Below are 27262 nucleotides of genomic sequence, written 5' to 3'. Positions count from 1 at the left end.
GCAAACAGATAGACCAGATAAAACCTTCAGTTGGCCTAATTCACCTCCAGATCCAGACAACCTTGGTACAGTCAACACCCACCATTTGAAATGTCACAAACACAGTATTCATACTGTCTTCTCCAGAACACTTTAAATACCGACAGCGAACACATTAATTAGCACTCCTAACGGTAACAGCTGCCCTAGCTGAACAGTACCAAAACACCCACTGCCGCTATGTTTCCAAATTCTTCAACAAGAAAATTGTGGTGGGCAAATTCCTCAGGTTACAGCAATTGAACAACATAAATTGCAAATAGTCATTCATCTAACACACGCATGATACAAGTCTGGCACAGCACCATTTTTTAATTCATGGACGTTTTTCCAATTCGTTAAAAAGATTTTAATTTTTTAATTCATGCACTTTCTAAAAATTCATGAACACTTTTGGACATTAATGAATAATTTATGAATTCATATATATTTAATCCTTGATCAATTTTCAAATTAGAAAACTTTAATGCAAAAATAATTAACCAAAATATGAACAATTTTCAATTCATAAATATAAATAAGAACTAGAGTAACATTTTGAAAAATTTCGTACATATTATTTTATGAACATTTTCAATTCCTACATATTGTTTTAATTCTTGAGAATTTTTTAATTCAGGAATACTAATAAGTTCATTGACATTTTCTTAAATTCGTGAAAGTTTTTAGAAATGAACTTTTTAAAACTCATGATTTTTCTATTTTTTAAATTCACAAACGTATTTCAACTCCGTAAATAATTTTTTATTTTATGAACTTTCTGAAATCAATCAAAATCTGGTACCAAGCTTTTTTTTGGGGTGCCTTAACAGAGGTGCGAACGAAAAACCAAAATAATAGAATCCCGCAGTTGCTAAGACCAAGAAACAAGCGAGGCGAGCCCAAGAAACAAGCGAGGCGAGCCCAAGAAACAAGCGAGGCGAGCCCAAGACCAGAGTTGGGTGGTCGGTGAGCATTTTGCAAGGGATCTAATTTGCGCAAATGCTAAGTCTCGCCCACACCGATTTCTATTAGAAATCGCCTATGGTCAGCCTAGTATCGAGCCGGCCTATTTATATGTTAGACGTTCATTGCATTCGCTCGTCCGCATTTGGTCGAAGCTTCAAAGGCTTGGTCTGGTTTCTTTGTTTTCTTTTTCGTTTTCTTCTGTTTTTCCTTTGATTTTTTTTTTCCTTCAGTTTTTTTCTTCTTTTTTGCTTTGGTTTCTGTTTTTTTTCAACGGTTTCTTTCAATCTATATTTTCTTGTTTCTTTTGTTTTTACATCTTTGTTTTTGCTTCATTTGTAAATTTTCATTGTGTTCTTTTTGTCAATACATATCTAATATTTTTCATATACCTTTGTACACATTTCAAACATTTTTTACACCCGTTTAATATTTGCCAAATAAATGTCTATCATTTTTTGCAAAATCATGTTTTAAATGTAAACTACATGTTAAGCAATTTTGTTTTTCAAAATACATGTATAAAAAACGATATTTTTTTTGAACATTGGACACATTTTTGTTTTTCTTGAAAATGTTACGAACAAGTTTTCGAAACTTGTGAAGATTTTTTATTAAATGTAACGGACATCTTTTTAATATATTAAATGTTTTTACTGAATTGCACATATATATTTTATATTGTATAAACATTTTTTTACAATGTCATGTACATTTCTTTTGAAATGTGTGATATTTTATAGTTTTCACAAATATTTTTCATATACATGATTAACTATTTTACTTTTTACATTTACATTTATACCAGAGTTTCATATGATCCACGGGGACACGTGACAGGAAGCAGAGGCGGCTTACATGCGAGAGAAACCAGTCGGTGGAAAATAAACGTTTTCCTGGTGCAAAAAGAAAAGAAAAGAGCCCAGCAAAGCCAAAGCTAGGTCACTCAGCGTTCGGCTTATCGCTGCTTTGCAGTGAAGTGTCTGGTACGTGTAAGCCATTAAATTTTACCTTGGTACGTGTAATATGAGTTTGTGGCCTTGTATACAAAAATGGAGGGAGTACTAGTATCAAGATGCTGCCTACTGAGGTATTCAACTTGTTTCAACCTGCGGTATTTGGGCCTTAGATATACTGATATTGGAAGTTTACCTGAAGAAATAGGAAGGTTGCAGAACTTAGAGGTCTTAGATGCTGGGAACAGTGCACTATCGTATTTACCAAACAGCATTGTAAAACTTCAGAGGCTAAGATACCTGTTTGCATGTTGTGTTACCAAACAAGAAGAACTTAAACCATTTAGTGGTGTGAAGGTGCCTAGTCGTATAAGGAACTTGACTTCATTGTATGTTCTTCATTGTGTGGAAGCTAGCTCTGAAATTCTGCGGGGTGTAGCAGCTTTAACACAGCTAAGAACATTTGCTGTGTGCAACGTTGAAACTAAACACTCTGCCGACTTGATAAATGCTATCAAAGAAATGAGACATCTTCTGCATGTAGCAATCACGGCTATCAGTGAGGAGGTGCTGCAGCTGGAGGGACTTTGTTTACCTCTAACGGTGTACAAACTTAGTTTAGAGGGGCAGCTCGAGAAGACATCGATACCTCAAGTTATATCATTTTGGTCGTGCCTTAATAGCCTCACTTCGCTGCGGCTGGCATTCTCCAAAATTGATGAGGAATCATTTTCTAGTCTGTTGATGCTACGTGGTTTATGCCACCTTTCCCTTGTCAAGGCTTTTGAAGGGAAGATGCTGCACTTCACTGCAGGTTCTTTTCCAAAGCTTCGGTGTCTAAATATATGGGATGCACCAAAGATGAACCAAGTTGAAGTAGAAGAGGGTGCAATGGCAAGCCTTGCTGAATTATACTTGCAAGCCTGCCCTGAACTCAAGCTTCTTCCTCATGGTGTTGAGCATCTCACAGCCCTTGAAGAGTTATATCTGTATGACACATCAGAAGAGCTCATAGAGAAGCTTCGGCAAAAGACAGAACCACGTGAATGCAATGATGATCTTAGGAAGATTAGACACATCAAAAGAGTTACTGCTAAACTAACCAAGAAAGGCTTGTGGGAAAGGATGCGGTGACTGGAAGCCTTGCTACTGCCCCAGCTATAGCTACAGGTAATGGTTGGCTGTTGTGTACAAGTAAATAGGCTGAAAGTGATGGATCAGATTATTCATTTCCTCTTTGCATTGTTGAGGTTCTTATTCACCCTTTGTGTAGAAAAAAAAATGTAGTTGTTCACCTAGAAACGTACACATAGCAATATCATGCTTTATTTTTGACTTCCTAACTCTATTGGCAGGCCTTGTGACTGTCAGAATGAATGTTGCGTGTCACGAGCTGAAATCCAATTTTCGATTGACTGGCGATAGGTGGCACTTTTCAATTGCTCAAGGGAAAACTTCTTTATTATGAATTTAGTTCTCATGATTGCTTGGAAGCCAGGCTTTCGCCATACCCAGGCTTCAGGCTACGTATTTCCTTGTTTTGTTTGCTGTTACTTTGGTTGGCTTTCATTTCTTGAGTTGTGAGCGATACATGGTGCCAAGCATGGATATCTTAGCCATTTTAGTTGCTATGTTTTGTTTCTACATGTAAGACATTCTGGCATGTACTAAAGCGGGGATTACTTCCAGCAGCGGAATCTCTGAAGATTGCATTTAAGCAAGGCGAGACCATGACGATGTGTCGGTGTTCACTATGTAGGTTGTTCAAGCTATATTTGTTTCCGCTAATTGATTGTTCAGTTGGTTGTTATTTTTGTTTGCTCCTCTCGGACAAGCTCGTTTGTTGTCTCCGGCCCATCAGTTAGTTGCTTTAGTTAAAATAGTATTGCCAGAAGAAAAGAACAATGCTGCACCCTCAAGGAATAGCTGACAATATTTCTGTTACTGAACCAACAATCTTGCTGTCCTAATTAAGGGTTACTACTCAGGTGTGTTGCTGTAATCACTGAGGTGATTAATTATTCTCGACGTGTCTTTCTTAAAAAAAACTGAGATTCTTCAAGTTTTGGCATCATATATAGGTATGTTGTATATTCAGATACATGATATACATCTCAGCAGTGTGAAGCATGAACCGAATAACATGCATCTATTTTGTATACATTCTAGACGCAAGTACTATCTACAGTTTTCATATAAATTGTATTTCATTTGGGGCATGACTTGTGTACCTCCAGCATTTGTTTCTGTATTGTCAATTAATTCATCACTTTGGGCTATGCTTGTCTCATCATAGTGAGGATGACGGCAATTGATCCTTGAGAGGCTGGGCCCTGGGAGCATGCAAAACTACTGAATATGTAGTAGATACTAAAAAGACATGACCTGCATACACAAGTGTAGGTATAGTTTGCTTGAGCCTAGCTATCTCATATGCATCAGTGAAATCCCGTAGTATGTCGCATAATACGAGCCAAGTTAAGCTGGCAAATCATTTAGGCATTATTCATGCAGGTATAGTTTCACTTTGCTTGTTCCGATGACATTTCAGAGCGGCCGCCTTGAGGTGTGGCTGGCCGGCAACCTAGTGCTAGTGGTAGTGGAGGTTCGCCATCACATGTATTAATTCAGAGCTGGCTGACAGCAACTTTGTCCACAGTTTCTGAATTTGTGCAGCATGTCCGCATGAGCAATGTATCTGGACCAGGCGACACCAAAATAATCAAGTGCCTTGCCATCCAAAAGAGAGTTTAAACAGCACTCAGCTTCAGTTATAAGTGTATATGAACGGAGTAAATGGCACTGGCGGTCTAAGAACTTGCACTGCGGGTGCACTTAAGTCACACAACTTGCAAACCGGAAAAACCCGTCACGGAACTTGCATTTCGGATGCAATCATGTCACACACGCCAGCTGAACCGCGCCGACGCCCGGTTTTCTTCGATTTGAGGTCACGCGCGGCGCACATGACGGCTGTGGACGGCCGTTTTTTTTGCAGATAGCCCCCCTGAACTCTTACGCAATGCCGCATTGAAACACTCCTCTGTTATCTGTCCGCTGCCTCTGTTCGTTGCCGATGAGAGAGGAGACAGGCGGCGCTGCGGCGTCATGGAGGTCATCGGCGGCCTGGCCGCCGGACCCGATGGTGTTCCATCCGTCGGTGGAGTTGCCGGTTCTTCGCACTGAATGGCATGGGGTCCGACGTATGGTGAGTTTTCCCCTCCCCCTATCCCATCCCCCTGTTTTAGTTAGGGTTTTCTCCTTCTTGCAGTAGATGAAATACTGGTGGTGCATCTAATTAGTTTTAGGACTGAGATGTGCAGTACTAGGTACTTTACATGGTTGGAACCTACTTTTGTATTTCGGGCTGCCTGCTAGGGTTAGTTCATATTGCCTCCGCTCACAATCGGTCCACTTTGCAATTGTAGGGTTTGATTCAGTGAAATTCAGTGTGGAGGTGCATCATGGTGGGTTTTTTGTGGGAAGAGGAGTGAATCTGACATATTTGGATGAGAAGATTACATGGTTTGATAACCTTGACAGAAATACACTATGTACTGATGTGATCTACTATATGCTAGCACAACTTAATTATCTTGATGAGGAGAAAATTATGCTATGGTGCCCACCTGGTAAAACTCTGGCAGATGTGGTGGAAATTAACTTGCAAAATGACTGTTTCAAGATGGCAAGAGCATCTGTTTTCTCCAAGGTACTGGTGCTGTTTGTTAAACATATCAGAAAAGATATGCAAGATGAGGAAGATGACATTGCAATTAAAGGCTCCCCTGCACTACCTAAAGTTATAATGAGCCCTGTTAGCGATGAGAATATTAGGAAGGTGAAATCAGAGAGAGTTGCAGGTAGTTCACACAATGCAGCTACTGTAGAGCAACAGGCAGATGCAGCTGGTTCAGAGGATCCAGAAAAATCAGATGTGTCAGAAGTTTCAGAAAAAAGAGTATGATTGTTATTCAGACATTGATCCTACTTGGCACGACAGTGATTATGGAATGGAGGAGGAGGATGATAAGGATTATGATAAGAATGTAGATTATGTTGTGCATGATGCTATGGTTGAGATGGGCAAAAACATAGGAGCTGAATATAGGCATCCTGGGACAGAAGATGTTCATGAGGATGATCTGCAACTGCCAGAAGAGGATGACTGGGAGAAAAGACATAAAAGTGACTATGATGATGATGCTCTCGCTTATCTTAATAAGCTGGTTTTGGAAGGGCACAATCTAGAGGTCAGCTTGGTAAAGGAGGGGCTGCCGCGGCACCGTCGTCGTCAGCGCAAATATATCTGAAAACCTGGATTTCCATTATGCATGTTAAAAAGAAGAATACATGTATATATGGATTGTGCATGTTGAATGTGTGTTTCTTAGACCACCTTGACTTGTTGTTCCGGCTGCTTATTTCTTTGCGGTGATATGTCAAGCTGACTAGCTAGGTAGTACTGCTTTTATATCACAAATAAGCAACATTTTGGGCATGGCTTCTGGCAAAGTTTTAAAAAATTAAGTATGTATGTCTTTCTGATTATTTAGATTGCAAAACTGAAAACCATATGGTATGGATTGGCATCAAAAAATATGTCTAGAATACTATGATTTTATTGACTTTATACATATATTAGAAGAACTGGCACATATGCCCGTGCGTTGCAACGGGGGAGTTAAATGGTGTGTCCACGGAAATAATTATCAATACAGCGGAAGAACATTAAGAAGCATGCTACACATACAATACTTTTGGTATGGTTTTCGTACGTCAATTCCGATCTTAAAGAGCCTCATACCACGGCATTATTTTTATGTTGAAACAATGCTTGAAATTTGCACAAGGTCGTGAAAAGATCTTAAGAAAAGGGATTTGTTAAACGCGTTTTACACCAGAAGCAAGACCCTTTACTACTAGGGAAAGAGGAAAGATAGTATTGCCTGAAGAGAAGAAAAATGCTACACCCTCAAGGAATAGCTGATAATACTTTTGTTACTGAACCAACAATTTCGCTGTCCTGATTAAGGGTTACTGCTCAAGTGTGTTGCTGTAATCACTGAGGTAATTAATTATTCTTGATGTGTCTTTCTTAATTCAGACAGCATGTGGTAAAAAACTGAGATTCTTCACGTTTTGGCACCATATATAGCCATGTTGTACATTCAGATACATGAGTTACATGTCAGCAGTGTGAAGCATGAACCAAATAACATGCAGATACTTCGTACATTCTATACGCAAGTAGTATCTACAGTTTTGCATCGACATTGTACTTCATTTGGGGCACGACTTGTGCACCTCCAGCATTTGTTTCTGCACCGACAGTTAATTCATCACCTTGGGCTGGGCTTGTCTGGCGCAAAATGTGACCTTGTTCATCGTCTTGAGGATGACGACCAGTTATCCTTGAGAGCTTGGGAGCATGCAAAACTGCTGAATATGAACTAGGGACTCAAATACATGACCTGTATACACAAGCTAAGCTGGAAAATCATTCAGGCATTATTCATGTAGATCGCTATTCGCTGGCTTTTCATGGCCTTCTTCAGGTTCAGTTGAGACGGAAACCTGAAGACGCAAGACAAAGTTTCACTTTGCTTTTTCCGACGACATTTCATTTTATAGCGGTCGGAGAAGCTAAAGCGCATTAAGGTTTGGCTGGCCGGCAACCTATTAGTGGAGGTTCGCCATCACATGGTTTAATTCAGAGCTGGTTGACAGCAACTTTGTCCACTCTTTCCGAATTTATGCAGCATGTCAGCTTGAGCAATATATCTGAACCAGGCGACACCAAAATATCTAGTGAGCGAACCGCTGCCTTGCCATCCAAAAGAGAGTTTAAACAGCATGCAGCTTCAGTTATAAGTGGATATGAACGATATGGCCACAGAATATACTGAGGTGATTGAATCACACATTATATATTTTCTATTCCAAACGACTCAATGTGTCTGCATCCTTGTTCATACATATGCCAGGAGCAATTAACTGTCCCTCTCTTGTTGCAAGCTTGTCTGCTATATGTTTCACACCTCTAGCAAACTAATGTTGTATATACAAGAGCTGAATGGAAGAGCAGTCCAGAGTGTTCCTTGCTCTGCTCTGCAAGAAACAGAGGACAAATACAAACTCTCCCCTTGCTGTTTGTTTGTTTACCCTTGGTGAAATAACTGCATTTGAGTTGTATACAATAAATGACCTGTTCAATCAGAATGACTAATAGAACTGTATGTGCGCACTGAAGGACTAAAAGAAAATTTTCATTCTGAATGAAGACATGACCAAGTCATCCATCTAACTGAGAAAACTGCATCTGCCAAACATTAGAGGGAAGTGATGGTTATTTAGTCAGACCCAAATTCGTCAACAAGAATTGCTCATCAAGGTAGGGATCCCTCTCTGACAGCATGTCATGTCTTCCCACATGCATCGACTAAACTAGTCTACTACAAATAATTCTTGTTTATTTCTTATCCCACCATTGCTGAAAGGAGAAGTCCTCGGTGTGGGATCAGACCCGTTGCATTCTTCCTCTGTTTTTCTTTTCTTCCTCTGTTTCTGTTTTGAAAGAAACAGAGGATTAATATAGAGAAACACTAGTTCATGCGGCGCACTCCTCTTCCACCTCCCTCTGCACCCAGGATTTGGTGAGACTCGTCCATCTCTTCTCCATCTTCCATGCCCCTTCACCTTGTTTCAGCAGTGCCCATCTCCAACAGGAAGCGGCAAGACTTGAAGCAAACCGCACGAGCAACATTCTATTGCCGTGAAGCAACCACTGACCATTTCACCACTGCCTTCCATCTTACATGTGCTGGCAAAGAGAAGGGGGCAACAAAAATAACAGTATTTAAGCACTTGCCACCGTTCTGAGCTGATGACACAACATGAACAAAACGCTGTATATCATACTCATAGCATAGCACCCACCATATAAATGCAGATAGAAGGGATTGGCCTGGTTGGAGTTTTCTCATCGCAACCGCTTTGGTTCTCTGCAACCAAGGAAAAATATGGATGAGAAATAAGTCAGCTAGGATGTCACACGGGGCGATGAACTTCATGGATACATCACCATCAAATGATACTCACGAATGTGAACCATGCAGTTCAGCTACTTCTGGCATCGGTACAGTATAACCTTGAAACCCTTTTTTGGGTGGCAGTTGCAGAGGCGGAAGACTGCCTGAAGCATGAGGCACTCGCAGATCAGTCACTAATTGAGGCAAGAAGCAACAGAGCAGCAAGAAAATCCTTGGCACAAGTGACACCTGGTTGTCATGCACACCAATGCAAACATAAATAAAGTAACTGCAGAGCTCAATATAAAGATTGAAAAATAGTTCTCAGAAAAGAAAGATTTTCAGAAGTCTAAAGAGATACTTCCCTGGATTGGGAAACAAAAAAAAAAGGTTTCCAACAGTGTTTACGGGATTAGGGAAAGAACAATGACAAATTTAACAACGGTAATTCCTGTGTAATGTTTTATCCAGATGCGGTGGTCGACATAATATGCTAATTTTGGTTATTAATAGGTTCTGACAGTTGCGCACAGCCTATTACCTCCACTATAATTTGAACAATTCACTACTTCAGCACAAACAGGAACTATATACCTTCAGACCTGCTGCTATTGTGTTGTGTAGTTCGAAGGTTGTTAGTCTGAAACTTTGGAACCATGCGTCATTACATATTCCTTGTACAGTCACCTTCCATACAGATGCAAAGGTTGAATATACTCCCTCCGTCTGAAAAAGCTTGTCCCTCAAATGGATGTATCTAGCATCAAGTTAGTGCTAGATACATCCATTTGAGGGACAAGCTTCGGACAAGCTTTTTTGGATGGAGGGAGTACCTTTCAGTGATAGCCGGAGATCTGAACAGAGATGAAGTTGGATCCACCGGGCAGTACAATTCTCATGTGGTTGAAAAGATGAACGTAACTGACATGAGCTTCCCACAGTATATGTCTATTTAAAATGAAACGATTGGAAATAGTGAAAATTGCAAAAATAGGTAGTATGTAGACTTGTAGAGTAGACTATTCTGAATCTCTGGCCAGTTCAGTACCTTAGTAAGTAATGGCACAATAACTTCCAAATTACTTGAATGCAAATCATGCCCAAGAATGCATGGCAACTTTTTCCATGATAACAGGCCCATAAGATCTGCAAATCATAAAATGACTAATTACTAATTATATGCGAAAATTAAAAAGTCATATAATGTAACTGTTGAAAATCCAGGTCAATTCATCAACTTACTGCGCAGCTTTGTGAGTATTTTTGGTGACAACTTGCTCAATTTGGAGTACAACTAACATGAAAACCTGCAGTACGTGATTGGGGTTCTCATAAGAATATTCCATGATTGTTTTTGAGAGAGAATAAGAACATACACGACTGTAAATAATAATCACTGAATTGTAACAAACCACCTCATGTTTTTCAAAGATGGACTAGTGAATACAAAACATATTAGAATATGTGATTCATACAAGACTTTCATGATTTCTGACCAGCATCGCAAAGAACATGTTGGGTAAAGTAATTGAAACAGAATGCATTCAAGGTTTAATAGTGAACATGCTCTAGCAAAATGATTGAATAGCAGGTTACTTGCCACATCACATAATTTTCCAGTGGAAGAACACTCACAGCTCAGAAGCCTCTTGATGGATAGCGCTGACAATGCAAAATTGAAGGGCAAGAAGTTACGTATCAGTAGCAATTCAGCAGTGAATTTGACAAATTACATACCTTCATACAAGTAGCAAAACACTGAAAAGTCATTTTTCCCCATAATTAGCAAAACACTGAAAAGTCTTTTGATCCTCAAACCTCAACTTTCCAAGTATACCACCAAGTCTTTGTGAGCGCCAATCAAATGTAAAGATGAATTATCTAGAACCCTACCTGAGAAAACATGTAGAACACCTGCACTGTCTACACAACAACCCAAGAGAACTGGTGAATGCATGAACACCTGGTATCATAGCAATGTAGCAGTGGGTGAGAAAATGGCAAACCTTAATATCATCAGTGAAGCACCTTAGTCTCGTTTATTCCGCAATTATTCTGTGGTGATATTTTGCTCCTCACAATGAAAGTAGCCATGTACACCCACTAATTTTTTATGAGTGATGCAGATCGAAATTTGAATATAAAGTATGTAAAAGTCTACGAGAAAGAACATAAGAACACCTGCACAACAAGCCAAGAAAATAAGCACACCTAGTATGATAGCAAATGTAGCAGTAGGTGAGAAAATGGCAAACCTTAATATCATCAGTGAAGCACCGAAGTCTCGTATTTTCCGCAATTATTCTGTTGTGATATTTTGGTCCTCACACCGAAAATAGCCATGTACACCCACTGATTTTTAATGAGTGATGCAGACTGAAATTTGAATACAAAGTATGTAATAGCCTACGAGAACGAACATAAGAACACCTGCACAACAAGCCAAGAAAATAAGAACCTGGTATGATAGCAAATGTAGCAGTAGGTGTGAAAATTGCAAACCTTAATATCGTCAGTGAATCACCCAAGTTTCGTTTATTCAGCAATTATTCTGTGGTGTTATTTTGGTTCTCACACCGAAAATAGCCATGTATACCCACTGATTTTTGATGAGTGATGAAGACCGAAATTTGAATACAAAATATGTAATAGCCTACGAGAACGAACATAAGAACACCTGCACAATAGGCCAAGAAAAAATAAGAACATGGTATGATAGCAAATGTAGCAGTAGGTGAGAAAATCGCAAACCTTAATATTTGTAGAAGAACAAAATCTGATTTATTCCACAATCATGCGATGGCGTTATTTTTATCTTGACACTCGAATTAGTCATATAAACCACCAAGTCTTGATGAGTGACGTACACCGGAATTAAGTACATAGTATGTATAATCATATGAAAACAAAGATAAGAATACCTGCAGAGAGAAGAGAACTAAGATTTAACAATTTCTAGGATTTTTTTCTTGAAAGAAAAATAAGGAACTAACAAAAGGCATTATTTGAACTAAACTTCCAAAAGGCATTTTTTGAACTAAACTTCCAAAAGGCATCGAATGATTATCGCAGAGGTGTTCTCAACTTGTGAGAAGACAAGGGGTATGGAGAAACAAATCGTAAGTAATGTTCTACTAGTACTATTTTCCCAAACATTAAAATTGTATTCTGATATAGCAGGAGCATAAGTGGATCTAGTTATACAATTGATATAGTAAGGATCCAGTTTATATGTACTTACCAGACATAGGAAGAGACTTGAACGCAAGACCACCATGTCATGCATGTGGCAAGTATACATGTATGCAAAGGGAATTACCAGGCTAGAAGAATGTACAAGGGAACTCCAAGGCAGAGGCCTGCATAGTAGAGATGGAAACAAGCAGTGGTCAGATATTATACAGGAAAAAAGAGCAACGGTCGGTCTCTAAAGTTGAATTTCGGGATGTGATGGGGAAGTGGTTGTCGTTACCTTGGGTCAGTCTCGAGGTTGCAGTCTGATTTTTGGGATAGTCCCCACTAACCCCCTGCACTGCTGCATTAACTTGCAGTGATTTGGGGAGGCCATCCTTGGGCAGCGACCTGACAGCCGGGCATAACATGACCCCTAATTGCTTGAGGTTGGTAAACTTGTGCAGCCCTGCTGGGAGGCTCTTAAGCTTGCTGAAAGACCCAAAGTCAAGTCGCTGGAGGGATGTGAGGAGGTGAAGGGCGTCCTCTTGCTCCTTGGTGAAGCGTTCAATCTTATCGTTCTCACAAAGGCTTAGGTGGGTGAGGGAATAAGACAAGAAGCTGCAGATGGGTGCAGCGAGGAGTCCCATGTGGTCATCCGTCAAGAGCTTGAATGAACCAAGCTGCTGCAGCTTCTTCCCTTGTCCTAGTTCATCCTGCAGCTGCACCCGCCTGGGATTGGGAGTCCATCCAGCAAAGAATCTAGGGCTACGAATGACTATTAAATCTCTGAGCTGTCCCCTGGCGGTAAGGAGAGGCTCCAAGCCCTTGCACCTTAGATCCTTTCCACAATTCCCCAATCTTAATTTGGTGAGAGAGGTGAGGTTTGAAAGGGGCTCCAGCGTCCCCATGCCTTGCACATCCCAAAGATCAAGCTCTTGCAGAGAGGATGGAAAACGGCAGCATGAAGGAGAACCAGCCGGTAGTATCTTGGGGCTGCGAAAAATTTGTAACCTCTCAAGGGATTGCAGGGCAGGAAAAAAAATTGAAGGAGGGTCCACCAGGGCCAGGTCTGGGCAATTTCTGATGCGCATCTCCCGGAGTGATTTAGAGAGATTGGCCAGGAAGAGTAGCAACCCATCTTCATCTTTCTGCAGCTCCACCTCTGATGCTGCTGACGTTGTTCTTTTGAGATCCACCCCCACAGCCAATTGTGTTATGTTTTTACAATTTACGATACTTAGCATGGAAAGCCTTGGGAGGTGGGTTAGAAGCTTCGTCAATTCCTTCCCACTAGCACCATGAGATTCCTGGACATCAAGACGCTCAACAGGGTGTTGCCATTCGACATCACACTCAACTCCTAATGGCCCAACCAAGGCATCTGCACTTTCAAAAACCAATTTCTTCAATGAAGTTAGCATCACAAGGTCCTTCCACTCCAAAGGTGGACACCTTTTGATTACCATCGACTCAAGCCCTGCCAGTTTATTGAATGCCAAAACCTGATCTAAGTTGTGCATTTCATCCTTCCCAGTAACATTGACAAGATGGCATGATTGAGAGTTGTACTCAAGCACCCCTAGTAGCTTTACATCCCTTATATTGACATACTGTAGTGTTTTAGTCCAGGGAATGCGAGCCACTAACAATAACTCTGGGCCTGATTATCACAAGCTCTTGCAATTTGGGAAACCAATCAGTGCTCCAGTCTTGACCTGATGGGCAAACAGTATGGTTTGAAAATGGCAACTCCAAGAGTTTAGGGCAGTTCCTAATATGCAGTGTTTGCAAAAGAGGAAACATATGATGAGTGTCCTGCGATGGTACCCATTTTTCAAAATTTCCCATGTCAACAAGTTCAAGCCTTATTAGCCTCCAAAAGCATTGCTCTAAGACAAAATCCTTCACTGCGGCAATATGCTCCAATACTAGTGTACGAAGATCCCACATCTTTCCTAAAGGAGGAAGATATTCCCAAGAAACATCAGAGAGATGAAGAGATTGTAGAACTTCAACAACAAGCTCGGCACTCAGCCATGTTGGACAAGAAGGGCATATGTGCCCTTTAATGCACAACTTTTGAAGATATCTATGTGGTTGAAGGCTCTCAAGGATGGCCGCTTCTACACCAGGCTCGGTATTAGACCCCTTACCATCCCAACATAGTGTTAAACTCTCCAAGTAGTTTTTCTCTATTAATTTTGCTCTTGCTGCTTCTTCTTTTGTGCGTATATTCTCGAGGTTATAGATGCCAAGCTCCCTCAGTTCAGTCAAATGCTCTAGTTGACTTGGTTCAAAACCTTCACTTTCTTTGTTGACTCTAAACACCTTTAACTCTTGTAATAGTTTGAGTTTACCCACATTGTGAATACAAGAATGAAGCTTATCAGTCCGGGTATAAAAATGACGCAATGCTGCAAGGTTGTTCAAGTCTTTGGGCAAACCAAGAATGTGGTACCATGATCCTAGATCCAGAATCTTTAAATGATAAAATCTAGAAATAGGAAGTGGTATGTGCATCTCCCTCCCATACTTTGTCCCCAGACATACATATCGTAGGTGGACAGGTGTTGCCAAATCATGTAACATGGTCTCCCCAGAATATGGCATGCTATCCACATGGAGAACACGGAGAGCATTTGCTTCCTTAAAGAAATCACCGAAAATGTTGGCAAAGCTTTCATCCATTTCTCCAAATAACATCAAAGTATGCAACTGTTTAACTTTCAACCTTGTCTTCAATTTTCTCAATTGACTCTTAAAGTTTTCACGAGACTTTGTATCATCAACATCTACGATTATAGCCAAGTGGTAGATGCTTGGATAAATTTCTATTGAACCCACATTGGAATGATGCACAATAAGACATTCATGAGATGCAACCTTCAATGCTAAATCATGTAGCAGGTCATGCATTATGTAACGACCATAAGTTTCCTCTTTCTTAAAAAATCCATGTGCGACTAGATCGCTTAAATTGCTCAAACCTATATCTTCCAATGTTTGGTTCTGACCAACAGGCTGTAAAATATCTAGTCCTATCCACAAGTTGATTAGCTCAATGGCACTGTACTTGTGATCTTCAGGAAACAATGCGGCAGAAGAGAAACATTGTTGCTGCTGGTAAGGAAGATAGTCATAGCTAAGCTTTAACACAGGCATAATGTCATTGACACTAGTCTGTTTATCCCATTCTTTACTTTCTAAGACTTTTATCCAATGACTCAAATTAAGACCCTTCCTCAGTAATTTACCAACAGTTTTTGCAGCAAGAGGGGATCCCTTTAGTTTTTCCATTATCTTATCTCCGGTCTCAAGCAAAAAATTGTGATCACTTATAATGGGCTCATCGCCAAAAACAAATGCAAGGAACAACTTTCTAAATTCTTTGGATTCCAATCCTTTCAATTCAATATGACTATGTGTTTCAACCATCTTTGCTATTGCTGGAAAACGAGTCGTGAGTAGAATTATGCTACCTTTTTGTTGTGATGCTTTGAGCGGTAACAATAACCTTTTCCAGTCATCCTCATTACTAATCTTCCACATATCATCCAGTACAAGCAAAAATCTTTTAGATTTTAATCTTTGTTCAATCAGCTCTTCAGGCCTACCATCTATTTCCCCTTCAACTCTAGGGATACATGCCTTAATCTCTTCTAGCAGCTTATTCAAATTGAAACTGAGCGACACACATACCCAAATAACAACTTGAAAATGATTTTGAACTTCTTGGTTTTTATATATGTGTTGTATCAGAGTTGTCTTCCCTAATCCCCCTGAACCGACAACCGGAAGCACTGTTAGATCCTTGCTATGGTATTTACCCTTGATCATATCATGTATGATGGTATCCATGATATGGTCCCTCCCATACAATTCTGGTTCTATGCTTTGACCAGTTGTGATGGGACGATTACGGGTTATATCTAAGACAACCATATGGTCACAACACCGCAGAATCTTAGTAACTTCTTTACGCACAGGCTGCAGTTGCTCTACAATTCGCTTCATTTTTTCAGAGACATCAACCCTATTAAATCCCAGCATTGGTGTTTCTCGTTGTGGCGCATCACAAAGAGTTAGAGTTGGTTGACCAGAATGTTCACCACGGACATTTGGGGAAGATGAGCATGGGAGGATTTTACCGAGCTTGGGAATGCATCCGCTGACCTCCTGATTGGCTTTTGGTTCTGAGGAGGAACTGACATGTGACCTCTCCTGATTGGCTTTTGGGTCTAAGGAGGAATTGACATTTGACCTCTGCCTGGCCCTTGGCCAAGCGCAACAGCTGACCCGTTTACCAACAGCTTTGGCGGTGTGACGAGCATTGAAGGCAAAGTCGTCGACACCACCCTTGGCATGGTGGTCGGCGGCGTCACACGTGCCATGGAGCTCGTCGTGGATGCGGAAGTAGTCCAACTCATCCAACAAGTCCTCGGCACAGTGCGCCGAGTCCCGCAGCTTCCCCAGCAGCTCCTCCATGGCCTGGCCACAGATCTGTTTGCTGGCTGCAAGTTCGAGGGTGGCCTTCACGAGAAGCAGCTCCATCTTGAGGGCCTCAATGTTGAGACCCAAGTTCTTGGTGGCACCCCAAGCCTCCAGCAGGCCATCGGCAACGGGGGCCAGCGCCTTGCCCACCACCCATAGCGCCGCGCTGACAAGAGTGTACATCCTCTGTTGGCGGGCAATAAAGACCTCTCACTCAGGCGAGCACCTGCATCCATGAATCAAAGGGAGCTCATCACTAAATGCAGCTGCCGACATCAGTAAAGCAAATACTTGACATTTATAAGGTGTCGCTTGACTTTTGTATGGCAGAGCTTGAGGATCCGTAGCATGTGCTTCATTTCTTAATGCTAGAGTATAAGAAAAAATATTCTAATCCCCGGGGACACCCAATTCGATCTGTAACTGGATTCAGTTTAAGGTAAAATTCTTCAAGAGATACGAGTTTGAATCCACTTGTAGAAATCCAAACTTAGCATGGAGGAAATGAAAAGGAGCTGCTCCGTAAATGCAGCTGCGTCCAGCAATTGCATACCAGTAAAGAAAATAGTTTGGATTTGTAAATGGATTCAAGTAAGATCGAAATCCTCCAAACTTGTTCTTTTTTTTCGCAGGGGAAATACCTCCAAACTTGACGTGGAGAAAAATCAGCTCCGAGGTGTGAAAAAAACTCTTATATTATATCATGAGATGGGGTCCTCGGCTCGTTGTGATGTGAAAGAAATCAGATTTACCTCTATCAGTTGTTGCTTGCTGCCAGACCTGGGGGAGGAGGAGGACTGAGCTCCTGCCTGCCCCAGTCGGAGGTGGTCGCTCGCCGGCCGGTGAGCGAGATACGGCTGCTGCGGCAAGCAAATGAAGATCATCCATCCCCCCTGCGCTCCGGCGAGGACCCCATCGAGCGCCCTCCGGGTCTCGGATCTGCCGACTCTGTTGCTGCGTTGTGGTGGTGAGAAGAGGCAAGGGGAGTGAGGTGTGGAAGCAGGGGAGGCGCGGTGAGCGATTCAGGTGTGGGGAAAGATGGATGGATGATGGGCCCTTTTATTCTTGGGCTTGGGACCAACAGCGAATAAAAAAATATCATCTTCTATTCGAAAAACAAAAAATCATCTAAAAAATGTCGCCTAAAAATCATCTCAACAGCGAACCATCGTGCTCCTGTCCCCTATATAAAAGAAAAAGAAATTCAATTATCAGTCAGTTGGAATACAAACTATATTTTTTCTTGCCTGTTATTGACGAGGACACAAGGTATCTAATCTAATTGGACTTGTCGTGTAAACAAGTTCTTGCATTTAAAATAAAATCTTGTCAACAAATCCTTTCTATTTCCTTGTCCCGATGAAATCGACCGAGCAACGACCCGCCGACCCGAATTCAACATATGCATGTGAGCACCACATTTTGCCTCCGCGGGGCATTTCCTTGTGGATGAACAGTAAATTCAAAAAAAAAATATATATTATATTTTGAATAACCCAAAAATAATATATTGAGTCCATCCGGCGTGGTGACCTCCAATATATGGTCGTTTTCGGCTATTTTTATTTATACATTTTTAATTCTAAAAATAAACCCATTGCGAAGAATCAATAGAGGGCTGCCTTTTAAAGAAATAACAAAATGAGATTGTCACATTCAAGTGCTAGCGTCGATGTGCATTATTGGTACCGCAGTAGGTGACTTGAATGATGGGCTGCTGGTGACCCCTGGACTGAAGTAGCAGTCGGTCACGGACGTCCACACCTAAGATGCGATCTGGATCGGGCATTCATTTCCCTGCTCCCCATTGACGCCTTGTCATAAAACACAAGACCGGGATAAAAACACAAGATGCGATCTGGATCGGGCATTCATTTTCCTGCTCCCATTGATGCCTTGTCATAAATATCAAGACCAGCGATATACGTGCAGTTATGGTGACAGAGATGCATGCATATGTTGGTATACGTCCAGTTGTCTCTATCTTGTGACCAGCCACATGTTGTCCGGCTGTCAAATTATAGAATTCGACAGTAAGACATCCATGGTGTTTTGCAGTAAGAGCAACTCTAGCACGGTGTGGACCGCAGCCATCCAACGCGGTCATGTCTCGCTTCGCGGCATGTACCGTCTGGAGCTATGATAACGGGCATGTACTTTCTTTCGCAAACCGGAGACAAGCGTGGGGGGCTTTGTAGAAGTCCGAACCGCTCGCATGCCCACTTCTGACTGCTTGGCCGGCCCAAACCCCTTCTCCATCCCGCACGCTTCTAGTCAACGCCGCTCCAGAGCGTTAGCGCCCGCATTCATGCCCGGCTAGAGCGGACGCGACTGCTCATAGACGCCGGCCAACAAAGTGCCGCCTGCGCTACTTCCTGGTACAGGCGACTGTTACGCGTTCAAACGGCACAATGGCCTCCCGTCTGTCCGTCTGCCGCCCACATTGATGGCATGCGGTCGTCGAGGCGTCTCCTCCTGTGCGACCCGTCCGTCCCTCTGCGGCCCACCATTGATATATAAACCGTTGCCCCGGTCATAACCATAGTCACCCGCTTCCGATCCCTCTCTGCACCACTCCCACCATGAATTCCTCCCCTACCAAAGCTCTCTAGGACTGGTTGACATCAGACCAAAAGAAGTAGATGGCCACCATTTCTGTCGGCTGGCTAGCTGGCAGGGAGCCGGAGGACGACGATGACCGAATGGAGGAAGCTGCCGACGAAATCGGCGCCACCCTCCTCATCCGCGTCACTCTTGTCGGTGCATCGCACCATGACCATTGGCGAGGCCCGTGCTCATTACATGGACATGATGTGGGAGGAGCGGGAGGAGTAGTTCCGTGAGGCGCATGCTGACTCCACCTACAACCACCACCTCCTCCAGGAGCACCTGAAGGCGGAGGAGTAGCTCGTCGTCGGTAAGGCGGTCGCATCGGACGCGACCTGCCGGAGCAGGAAGCGCCGCTCGAGCCCTACCGCTCCGCCCGCGACATCCACTTCACCCGCTTGCGGTACCGCCTCATTTAACAATGCAAATCCTTTAGCAATGCAATTACTGCCTCATTTAATGAGCTTGTGACAATGATATCATCAACATATATAAGCACAAATATGGATGCTTTGAACTTGTTGTAAATAAATAGTGATGTGTCGGATTTAGGAGGAACAAAACCAAGTGTTTGCAACTTTGAACTCAGACGTGAGTACCATGATCTAGCGGCTTGCTTCAACCCATAAAGAGATATATCAAGCCCGCACACATGAAAAGTTTTATTCTTACCTTCAAACCCAGGAGGTTGTTTCATGTACATTTCCTCTTCCAGAACATCATGAAGAAACGCATTATACACATCTAGTTGTCTGAGACTCCAGCCTCTGGATAGGACAATAGACAAAATAAGACGAATACTGGCAACTTTAACAATAAGACTAAAGGTATCCTCATAATCTATGCCATACCTCTGTTTGAATCCTTTAGCAACAAGTCTAGCCTTGTAACGATCTATTGTACCATCTGACTTTCTCTTTATCTTGAACACCCATGACGGTGTCCTGGACTAGGCGGTCCTAGCCCAGCCGGACTAATGTATGGGCGGGCCCACGATCCCATCAAGGAAGAGGACTCCGAAGACATTTAACGCATGGCGACCGAAGACTTTGCGTGCACTTCAAGCATACTTGGCTAGATTCGGCATGTAAATCCTAGATGGCAACTGAACGTATGTAATCCTAGATACCCCTGGTACCTATATAAACCAGAGGAGTCAATTACACCGGCGGTGCTAGAACTTGGCGTAAACGGTCACTTTAGTGCTAGAACTTGCGGTATACATTAAAGTGATGCAAAAACTTGGCTTGAACGTGCAAATACGGTGCAAATCTCGTTTGTATACGCCGGCGAAGCTGACGAGGCATGACAGCATGGCCTAGGGCCCGCTGTCAATGACCATATGGTGCAGACTGGGCGTGTGTTCTCTTTTTGCAAAAAAAAAACTCAATTTTTTTATTTTTCGTTTTTTCTCAGGTAAAGGCCCCTGTCAAGTGTATCCAGAAACTGTATGTGTGGCATCCGGTGGTCTCACCTGTCAGCCAAACATCACAAATTTTGTTGGTATTAGAAAGAAAAGTAGAAGCCAGGCAAGGATTCGAACCTGTGACCTATTGTCAACCGAGAGCGCGGCTAGCAAACACACCAGATAACAACTGATGTTCTATGCATAATCAGTCTTTATATCTTCGCCAAATAACGTAAAATAAGATTTTTCATTCAAATAAAAAAGATACCATCGTGGGAATTCGTACCAGCGACTTGACAATTACCATGAGGAGGACCTAGCAAATATACAACAAATGCCATTTTATTCACAAAAAACAAAAACAAAAACATAAAAACATTAAAGCTTGCACAATTTTATATACAACATGAATATTTTATTAAAAAAGTTGTAAATTTTTTGAACTGATATGATAATTTTTTTTAGATACATATAATTTCTAAAATTACTTCATATTTTATTAATATGCAAAAACTTTGTAATTATACAATTAATCATAATCTAATTTGATGGAGTTTTAAAAATTAATAGATGAGCATTGCTTTAGTCTAATATATTTTATTTATATGTATATTATTTACACTTACAATTTACATTACAACTTTTGAAAATGAAAAAATAACATAAATTGTAGCCCAAGAGCACGCCACACTTCCAGTTCTCACCATGCAGTCACTGACGATGGGCCCTATGCCACGTTGTCATGCCTCATCAACCGTATACAAATGAGAGTTGCACCGTATTTGCAAGTTTAAGCCAAGTTATTGCACCACTTTAATGTATGCCGCAACATCTAGCACCAAAGTGTCCGTTTACGCCAAGTTCTAGCACCACCGGTGTAATTGACTCAAACCAGAGGGTTCAGTCCGTAGACGACATCCATACACGCATTCATACATTCATCATACCCCTAGGGTTTAGACCACAACTTACGATATTGACGTTGATGAACTATGTACCTTGATACTTCCATAATATAAGCAAGAGCAGGACTTAGGGTTTTACCTCCATAAAGAGGGACCGAACCTGTGTAAACGTTGTATGTGTTCTCTCTTATTACCCATCAATCGGAACTAACAGCTCGGGCCCTCCACCCGAGATCTGCCGGTTTTGACACTGGCAATCCATTTGCAATCAATTAAATTTTTACCTCGATATGAAGGAACTAGGTGCCATTGAGGGAGTCCTGGATTAGGGGGTCCTCGGGCGTCCGGGCTATGTGACGTGGGCCGGACTGATGGACCGTGAAGGAACAAGATAGAAGGCTTTCCCCTGTGTCCGGGTGGGACTCTCCACGACGTGGAAGGCAAGCTTGGCATTCGGATATGAAGATTCCTTTCTCTGTAAACCGACTCTGTACAACCCTAGTCCCCTCCGGTGTCTATATAAACCGAAGGGTTTTGTCCGTAGGGGCAAGGACAATCATAATCATCATACATGCTAGACATCTAGGGTTTAGCCATTACGATCTCGAGGTAAATCAACTCATGTAGCCCTTGTACTCATCAAAGACAATCAAGAAGGATGTAGGGTATTACCTCCATCAAGAGGGCCCGAACCTAGGTAAACATCGTGTCCCCTGACTCATGTTACCCTCGATCCTTAGACGCACAGTTCGGGACCCCCTACCTGAGATCCGCCGGTTTTGACACTGCCATTGGTGCTTTCATTGAGAGTTCCTCTGTGTTATCGACAGAAGGATCGATGGCTTGTTTGATCATCTACAATGATGCGGTTTCGGGGGAGACCTTCTCCCCCAGCCAGATTTTCGTATTCGGTGGCTTCGCATTGCGTGCTAACTCGATTGGCCACCTCAAGTAGATCGACAGCTATGCCCCTGGTCATCAAATCAGTTTCGGGAACCTAAATTACGTCGCCAATATCCGAGGAGACTTGATCTTCGAAGGGTTCACGGCCCTGATCGCCGCTCTGGCCTTAGATCCAGAGCAGGCCGCCATATCCGATGACGGGAGCTTAGAGCCCGCCGGACTCTCTACAATTGTGGAACTTGCTACCGGAGGTCCGAAGGGGGCGGTGTCATCAGCAAACCCAAGGACAGACCGAACTCCCCTCGACGCCGAAGAGCCGGACACTCCATCGGACACTGGGTCCGAACTCTCAAGGTCCATGCCAAGCGGCCCCAACCCCGGACGGCCCCGCAGACTCTCGTTTCCCAGTCCAACCCTCGCTGTTAGTCAAGGTCTGCACTAAAAAAATGGTATGTACACGTAATAAACTCCCTAATCAAAAAACTGCAAGTACACATAGAAGGGAGTTGCAATTCATCTGAAATACTAATGTTACAAAACAAAAAGTGCAGATGACAATTTCGATTTTTAGTGAGTACTGTCATGGCCATCGATTCTTTGGATTGTAACAAGTGCTCTTGGCACACTGATTTGACAAATATTCGTGCATATGTTTTAAGCCGAGCCCCTGACATCCTGACTATTTTTTAATACCGATAATATTTGACTCTATCAAACTTAATGTATTTTCATCGTAGGACATCAGAAAAAACCTAAATGCATTAACCTATCTTGATGTATTTCCATCTGATAAAATGATGCCATTACTGAAGGTGGAGCTAAATTATATTGAATAGGCTTATTAAAAATGTCAGGTGCATAGCATGCACTGTTTTTTTTTTGGTTTGTGGAATGGATGTCAATTTTGTTTATGTTATTTTCTGATCCCTTCTATGTCTATTCTCAATCCGAACAAATTCATATGGCTCCATTTTCTTATTATATATAATTGGTATATATAAATAACATTCCTTGATCGAAACTGAATTTGCTATTGGGTGAAACACAAGGGAAGAAGGAAAACATGCATTGTGTTTGTCTTCTTGTTATCATAAGATAAGTATAGAACAATAAATTGATCAACTAATGATCCCAACATAGGAACAAAGTTATAGGGAATTTTGAAAAAAAATTCATATATCATGTCATGTATTGTGCTAAACGCGGTTGTTGTGTGGTAATTTACAGGAAATACTTGTGACTAATGAAAAGTGTTGTCTTCATGAAAGTTAGGTGCAGACTACTTCTCAGCCATCGATATTGAAAGCTAGGAAAGTACAGTTAAAATATTAGTGCAAACTCGGTCACCACTAAATTATGTGCTCGCAGCGTGATGTATTTCTTGTAGCGCCTAACAAAGATTTTTGCGAGAAGTTTTAATTGGATAAAACTGATAGCGCGAAGAGGCATGCGACTGCCTCTAGTGGAATATATTAATGCTGGTCATGTACGTGCAACGAAACAAACATTGTATTATTATTGGACCTATAGATTTTTCCCCTTCTTCTTTCTATCAGCATCGCCTATAACCATCATTGCCGAGGAAACCTAAGTACATAGCATACGAGAACTAGAGTCCCTCTTGTCGAACATGATTCTCTTACTGAAAAAAATAACTAACAAGGTTATTCACGGTGGAGGTGCCTCGACAGTCCTACTCCTTTCGGCATTTCGTTGTCATCATACCCTACTAGCCCACCGGAAGCATTTAGTTTAGATCTTCTATTAACTCTAAAACACCTTGAATTTCTCACAAGGCAACCGACTTCTGAATCTCTATGAAGAAAAGGACACATTTTGGACCACCAACACTATGCCTAATTGGTGGATCTCCATAACTTCCCCTGGAAAAAGATCACGACAATTTATGCGTCGTCATGGTACTTCCTCCTCTCACTATGGGATATATTGAGCAGTTCATGGCAGTCCATACATTGCAATCAATAGACAAGTGAAGTTAAGAACAATGTAAAAAAATTGGTTTGTGCAGTCAGGTTGTGTTGCGCAAAGCATAGAGTTGGTTGCTCATGAGCCTTCTTTACAGCCCAGAGTAACAATTCTTGGATGAAGTGCTAAGCAGGATCACGCTCGGGATGCTTAGTTGTTAATATCTCTACGTGATCAACCACCTCTTTGTTGGTGAAATATTGATCCATCAGAAAACAACCCGAGGAACTTGTCGTTGGGATGATATACTGGTGGGACAACGATGAGGTGCAACTGATGTCGGGATCATTGCCGATGTAATCAATCTTGAAGGACTCTAACAACCTATTATTCCACATTGGCTGGCAAGTAAAAAATGTGCAACCCATGAATCATCGGATGTCACAGATTGACATTCCACGAAACTTTCATGACTCTCCATATATTAATTTATGCAAGGAACATGTAACAAATTGTATTGCTCACGGTTTCATTTACATAACATATTTTCATGAATCGCAAGTAACATTCACAATTTTTAATGCGTTCACCACATGAATGGCATGAACAACGCTATTGAACTAATGTGGGACAACCACTAATCTAGTTCAGCCATGAACGGTAGTGACTGTGCCAAAGATGTCGTTTGAAGAAGTATTCATTAAGCTATGCGATGTGGCTTCCAATCCTCGCAACACTTTGTAGGGGCTAGGTAAAGATAAAGTGGTAAGTACATTTAAAAAAAATAGAATATACCGAAATTTTACATGGTAAAAATGGAATGTACATAAAATTAACTTTCTACAGAAAATGGTTAGTACAAATAAAAGCGAGAAGAATGCAATCAGGAAAACACTGAGGTTACAAGACAAAAATGTACAAAAAATTGTTATGATGTTTAATGAATAATTTCACGGTGGATGACTCTTTGGATATTACTAAATTCCCATGCAAATTATGTAAATACCCATGCAAATGTTTTAATCTGAGCACCTGCCATCCAGAAAAAATTAATACTGACAACTTCCAGTCTTTGAACTTTTTTAGTTTTGTTCTCCCGCACACGAGCAAGAGAGCAACATAAGTATTTATGGCATGTGCAAAACTCATATGGCTAATGTTTTTTTTGATTTTTCTATCAGTGTGCTTTTAGAAAAAAACAATCGGAACAAGGACATGTAATAACCTAGACGCTTGGACCTCCTGTGAGGTATTGAGGAAAACAAGGCCCGACCAAGCAACCTGCTGAGCTACCTCATCATCACTTTTCGGCTACTACAAATCGTCGGCTCCTTTGAGGCCTTCCTATTGTAATCTTGGGCTATTCAGAAGTGCTGCACATTGCTTTGCTCTTTGGCCATGAGTGCATCCTTTGGCGAGACATCGCTCCTCACCAAATTTACCATGTCTGTGTGGAAACACAATGGAGTGGGCCATGAGCTTCTTCTCCATACACCCGAACGTGTGGTACAAGCATCATGGGGGAGGTACGAATGGTGTGGTGTTTTACTATTGTCACTTATGCAGCCTCGGAGCATCGACCATTTCACCTTCCAGTCACCGTAGTCATGCTAGATGGCACCAATCAGGGTCAATCATTGGGTTACGCAATTTCTTTTGCTGTGCCAATGGGAAATGGTTATACAGTTCTTGGTTAGCCCGATCTAGGACGCTTCTTGTCGGTGTACTAAAGTAAGGGGTACCTTAGTATCCCGAACTTGTGCACGGGCAGTCGCAGCGCCCCGCGGCAAGGCTTGCCGGGTGCCCGCCAAGATCCTCCATAGTTCCTATTGGAGCCATTCAAGAACAAAGTGTTTCAACTGAGAAGACAAGGCTCCGGCAAGAGGAACTTGCCGGGGAGGACAAGGCCCCGGCAAGAGGAGCTTGCCGGGAAGGCCAACCAAGGCATTTCAAGGAACTTGCCGCGACGCGTTCGCGCGTTCCGGCAAGGCCCGGCGAGCGACAAGCTTCCGGGCGCGACAAGACAACGACCGCGGCAAGGCGCTTGCCGCGGCGAAGCCACCACTCTATGCCCACGCTCCAGCGCATCCGTCAACGTGTCACCACAGGACCGTTCCAGGCGCACGTGGCGGGGAGCTGTGCAGCCAAGCGGTGCGAGGTGGCAAGTGGAGATGACGAGAAGGCCATCGTGGCAAGTGGTGGCGCCCCTAATGGTCGCTTTTCTGCACTGTGGGGCGACGCGGACGGGCATTAAATGCTCTTGTCCCCTGCCGTCAGAGTTAGGTAGGGTGCACTGTAGAGGCAGTGGTACCAACCCCTCCTTTTACATTTGTACCCCTGTCTGCGTTGCCACCTGTCGGTGACCCCTTTAGCCTATAAAAGGAGGCCCATGCGCAACGTAGAAGGGGTTCGACTCATTCGAAACTACATCACTCTCACGCTCTCAAGAAAGAACAAAATACAATCACAGAGCAGCAGTAGGAGTATTATCTCTCCGGAGAGCTCCGAAGCTGGGTAAAAATCGCTCGCGTGCTCCGCCTCGATCCGCTCTTCGTGCGCTCTCCGCTCCCTTGCCGGACCGAAAGGGGCCCTGCCCCATAGGTGTTCGTTTCCCACGACATATTTGGCGCGCCAGGTAGGGGGCGTCGAGGTTGCGTGAACCTGATCCGGCGTTCACGCGAGCCAGATCTTCGTTTTCTTCATCATCATCTTCAACATGCCACCGAAGAAGAAGGCTTCGGAGGTGGCTGGACCGTCTGCGTCGATTCCACCGCTTCCAGAGCAAGCGGGTGGTGGAGTAGACGCCGGCGGAGGAATGGGCGCCGACGAGGGGGCTCACGATGCTGCCAGGTCCAAGGACAAGGCTGCACAGACCTC

At 42.5% G+C, this 27262-nt stretch overlaps 1 protein-coding gene and 1 pseudogene across 17 annotated transcripts; one reads left to right on the top strand and one right to left on the bottom strand.

Moving 5' to 3' along the window:
- Positions 1-3074, top strand: part of LOC119339798 — a 6940-nt pseudogene extending 3866 nt beyond the window's left edge.
- A 5114-nt stretch (positions 3075-8188) lies between these two features.
- On the bottom strand, positions 8189-17678 carry LOC119336363 (putative disease resistance protein RGA3). Of its 17 annotated transcripts, XM_037608380.1 has the most exons (16): positions 17190-17331; positions 12444-16862; positions 12213-12330; positions 11723-11892; positions 11474-11648; positions 11227-11401; positions 10978-11152; positions 10865-10894; positions 10709-10729; positions 10607-10633; positions 10214-10278; positions 10020-10117; positions 9805-9919; positions 9042-9220; positions 8880-8944; positions 8189-8763 (listed from the first exon to the last, which is right to left on the bottom strand). In XM_037608380.1, exon 2 carries the CDS (start codon positions 16817-16819, stop codon positions 13766-13768), a length of 3054 nt encoding a protein of 1017 aa, XP_037464277.1. In that variant the 5' UTR covers positions 16820-16862; positions 17190-17331; the 3' UTR covers positions 8189-8763; positions 8880-8944; positions 9042-9220; positions 9805-9919; positions 10020-10117; positions 10214-10278; positions 10607-10633; positions 10709-10729; positions 10865-10894; positions 10978-11152; positions 11227-11401; positions 11474-11648; positions 11723-11892; positions 12213-12330; positions 12444-13765. The 17 variants fall into 17 exon arrangements, with proteins under 17 accessions (XP_037464277.1, XP_037464266.1, XP_037464269.1 ...); XM_037608369.1 differs by adding an exon at positions 9566-9658 and having other exon boundaries at positions 10607-10894; XM_037608372.1 differs by adding an exon at positions 9566-9617 and having other exon boundaries at positions 10607-10894.
- Between the last annotated feature and the right edge of the window lie 9584 nt (positions 17679-27262).

The sequence above is a fragment of the Triticum dicoccoides genome, chromosome 7B, assembly GCF_002162155.2.
Source record: "Triticum dicoccoides isolate Atlit2015 ecotype Zavitan chromosome 7B, WEW_v2.0, whole genome shotgun sequence".
NCBI classification, from domain to species: domain Eukaryota; kingdom Viridiplantae; phylum Streptophyta; class Magnoliopsida; order Poales; family Poaceae; genus Triticum; species Triticum dicoccoides.
This window is presented reverse-complemented; position numbering and strand designations above follow the sequence as displayed.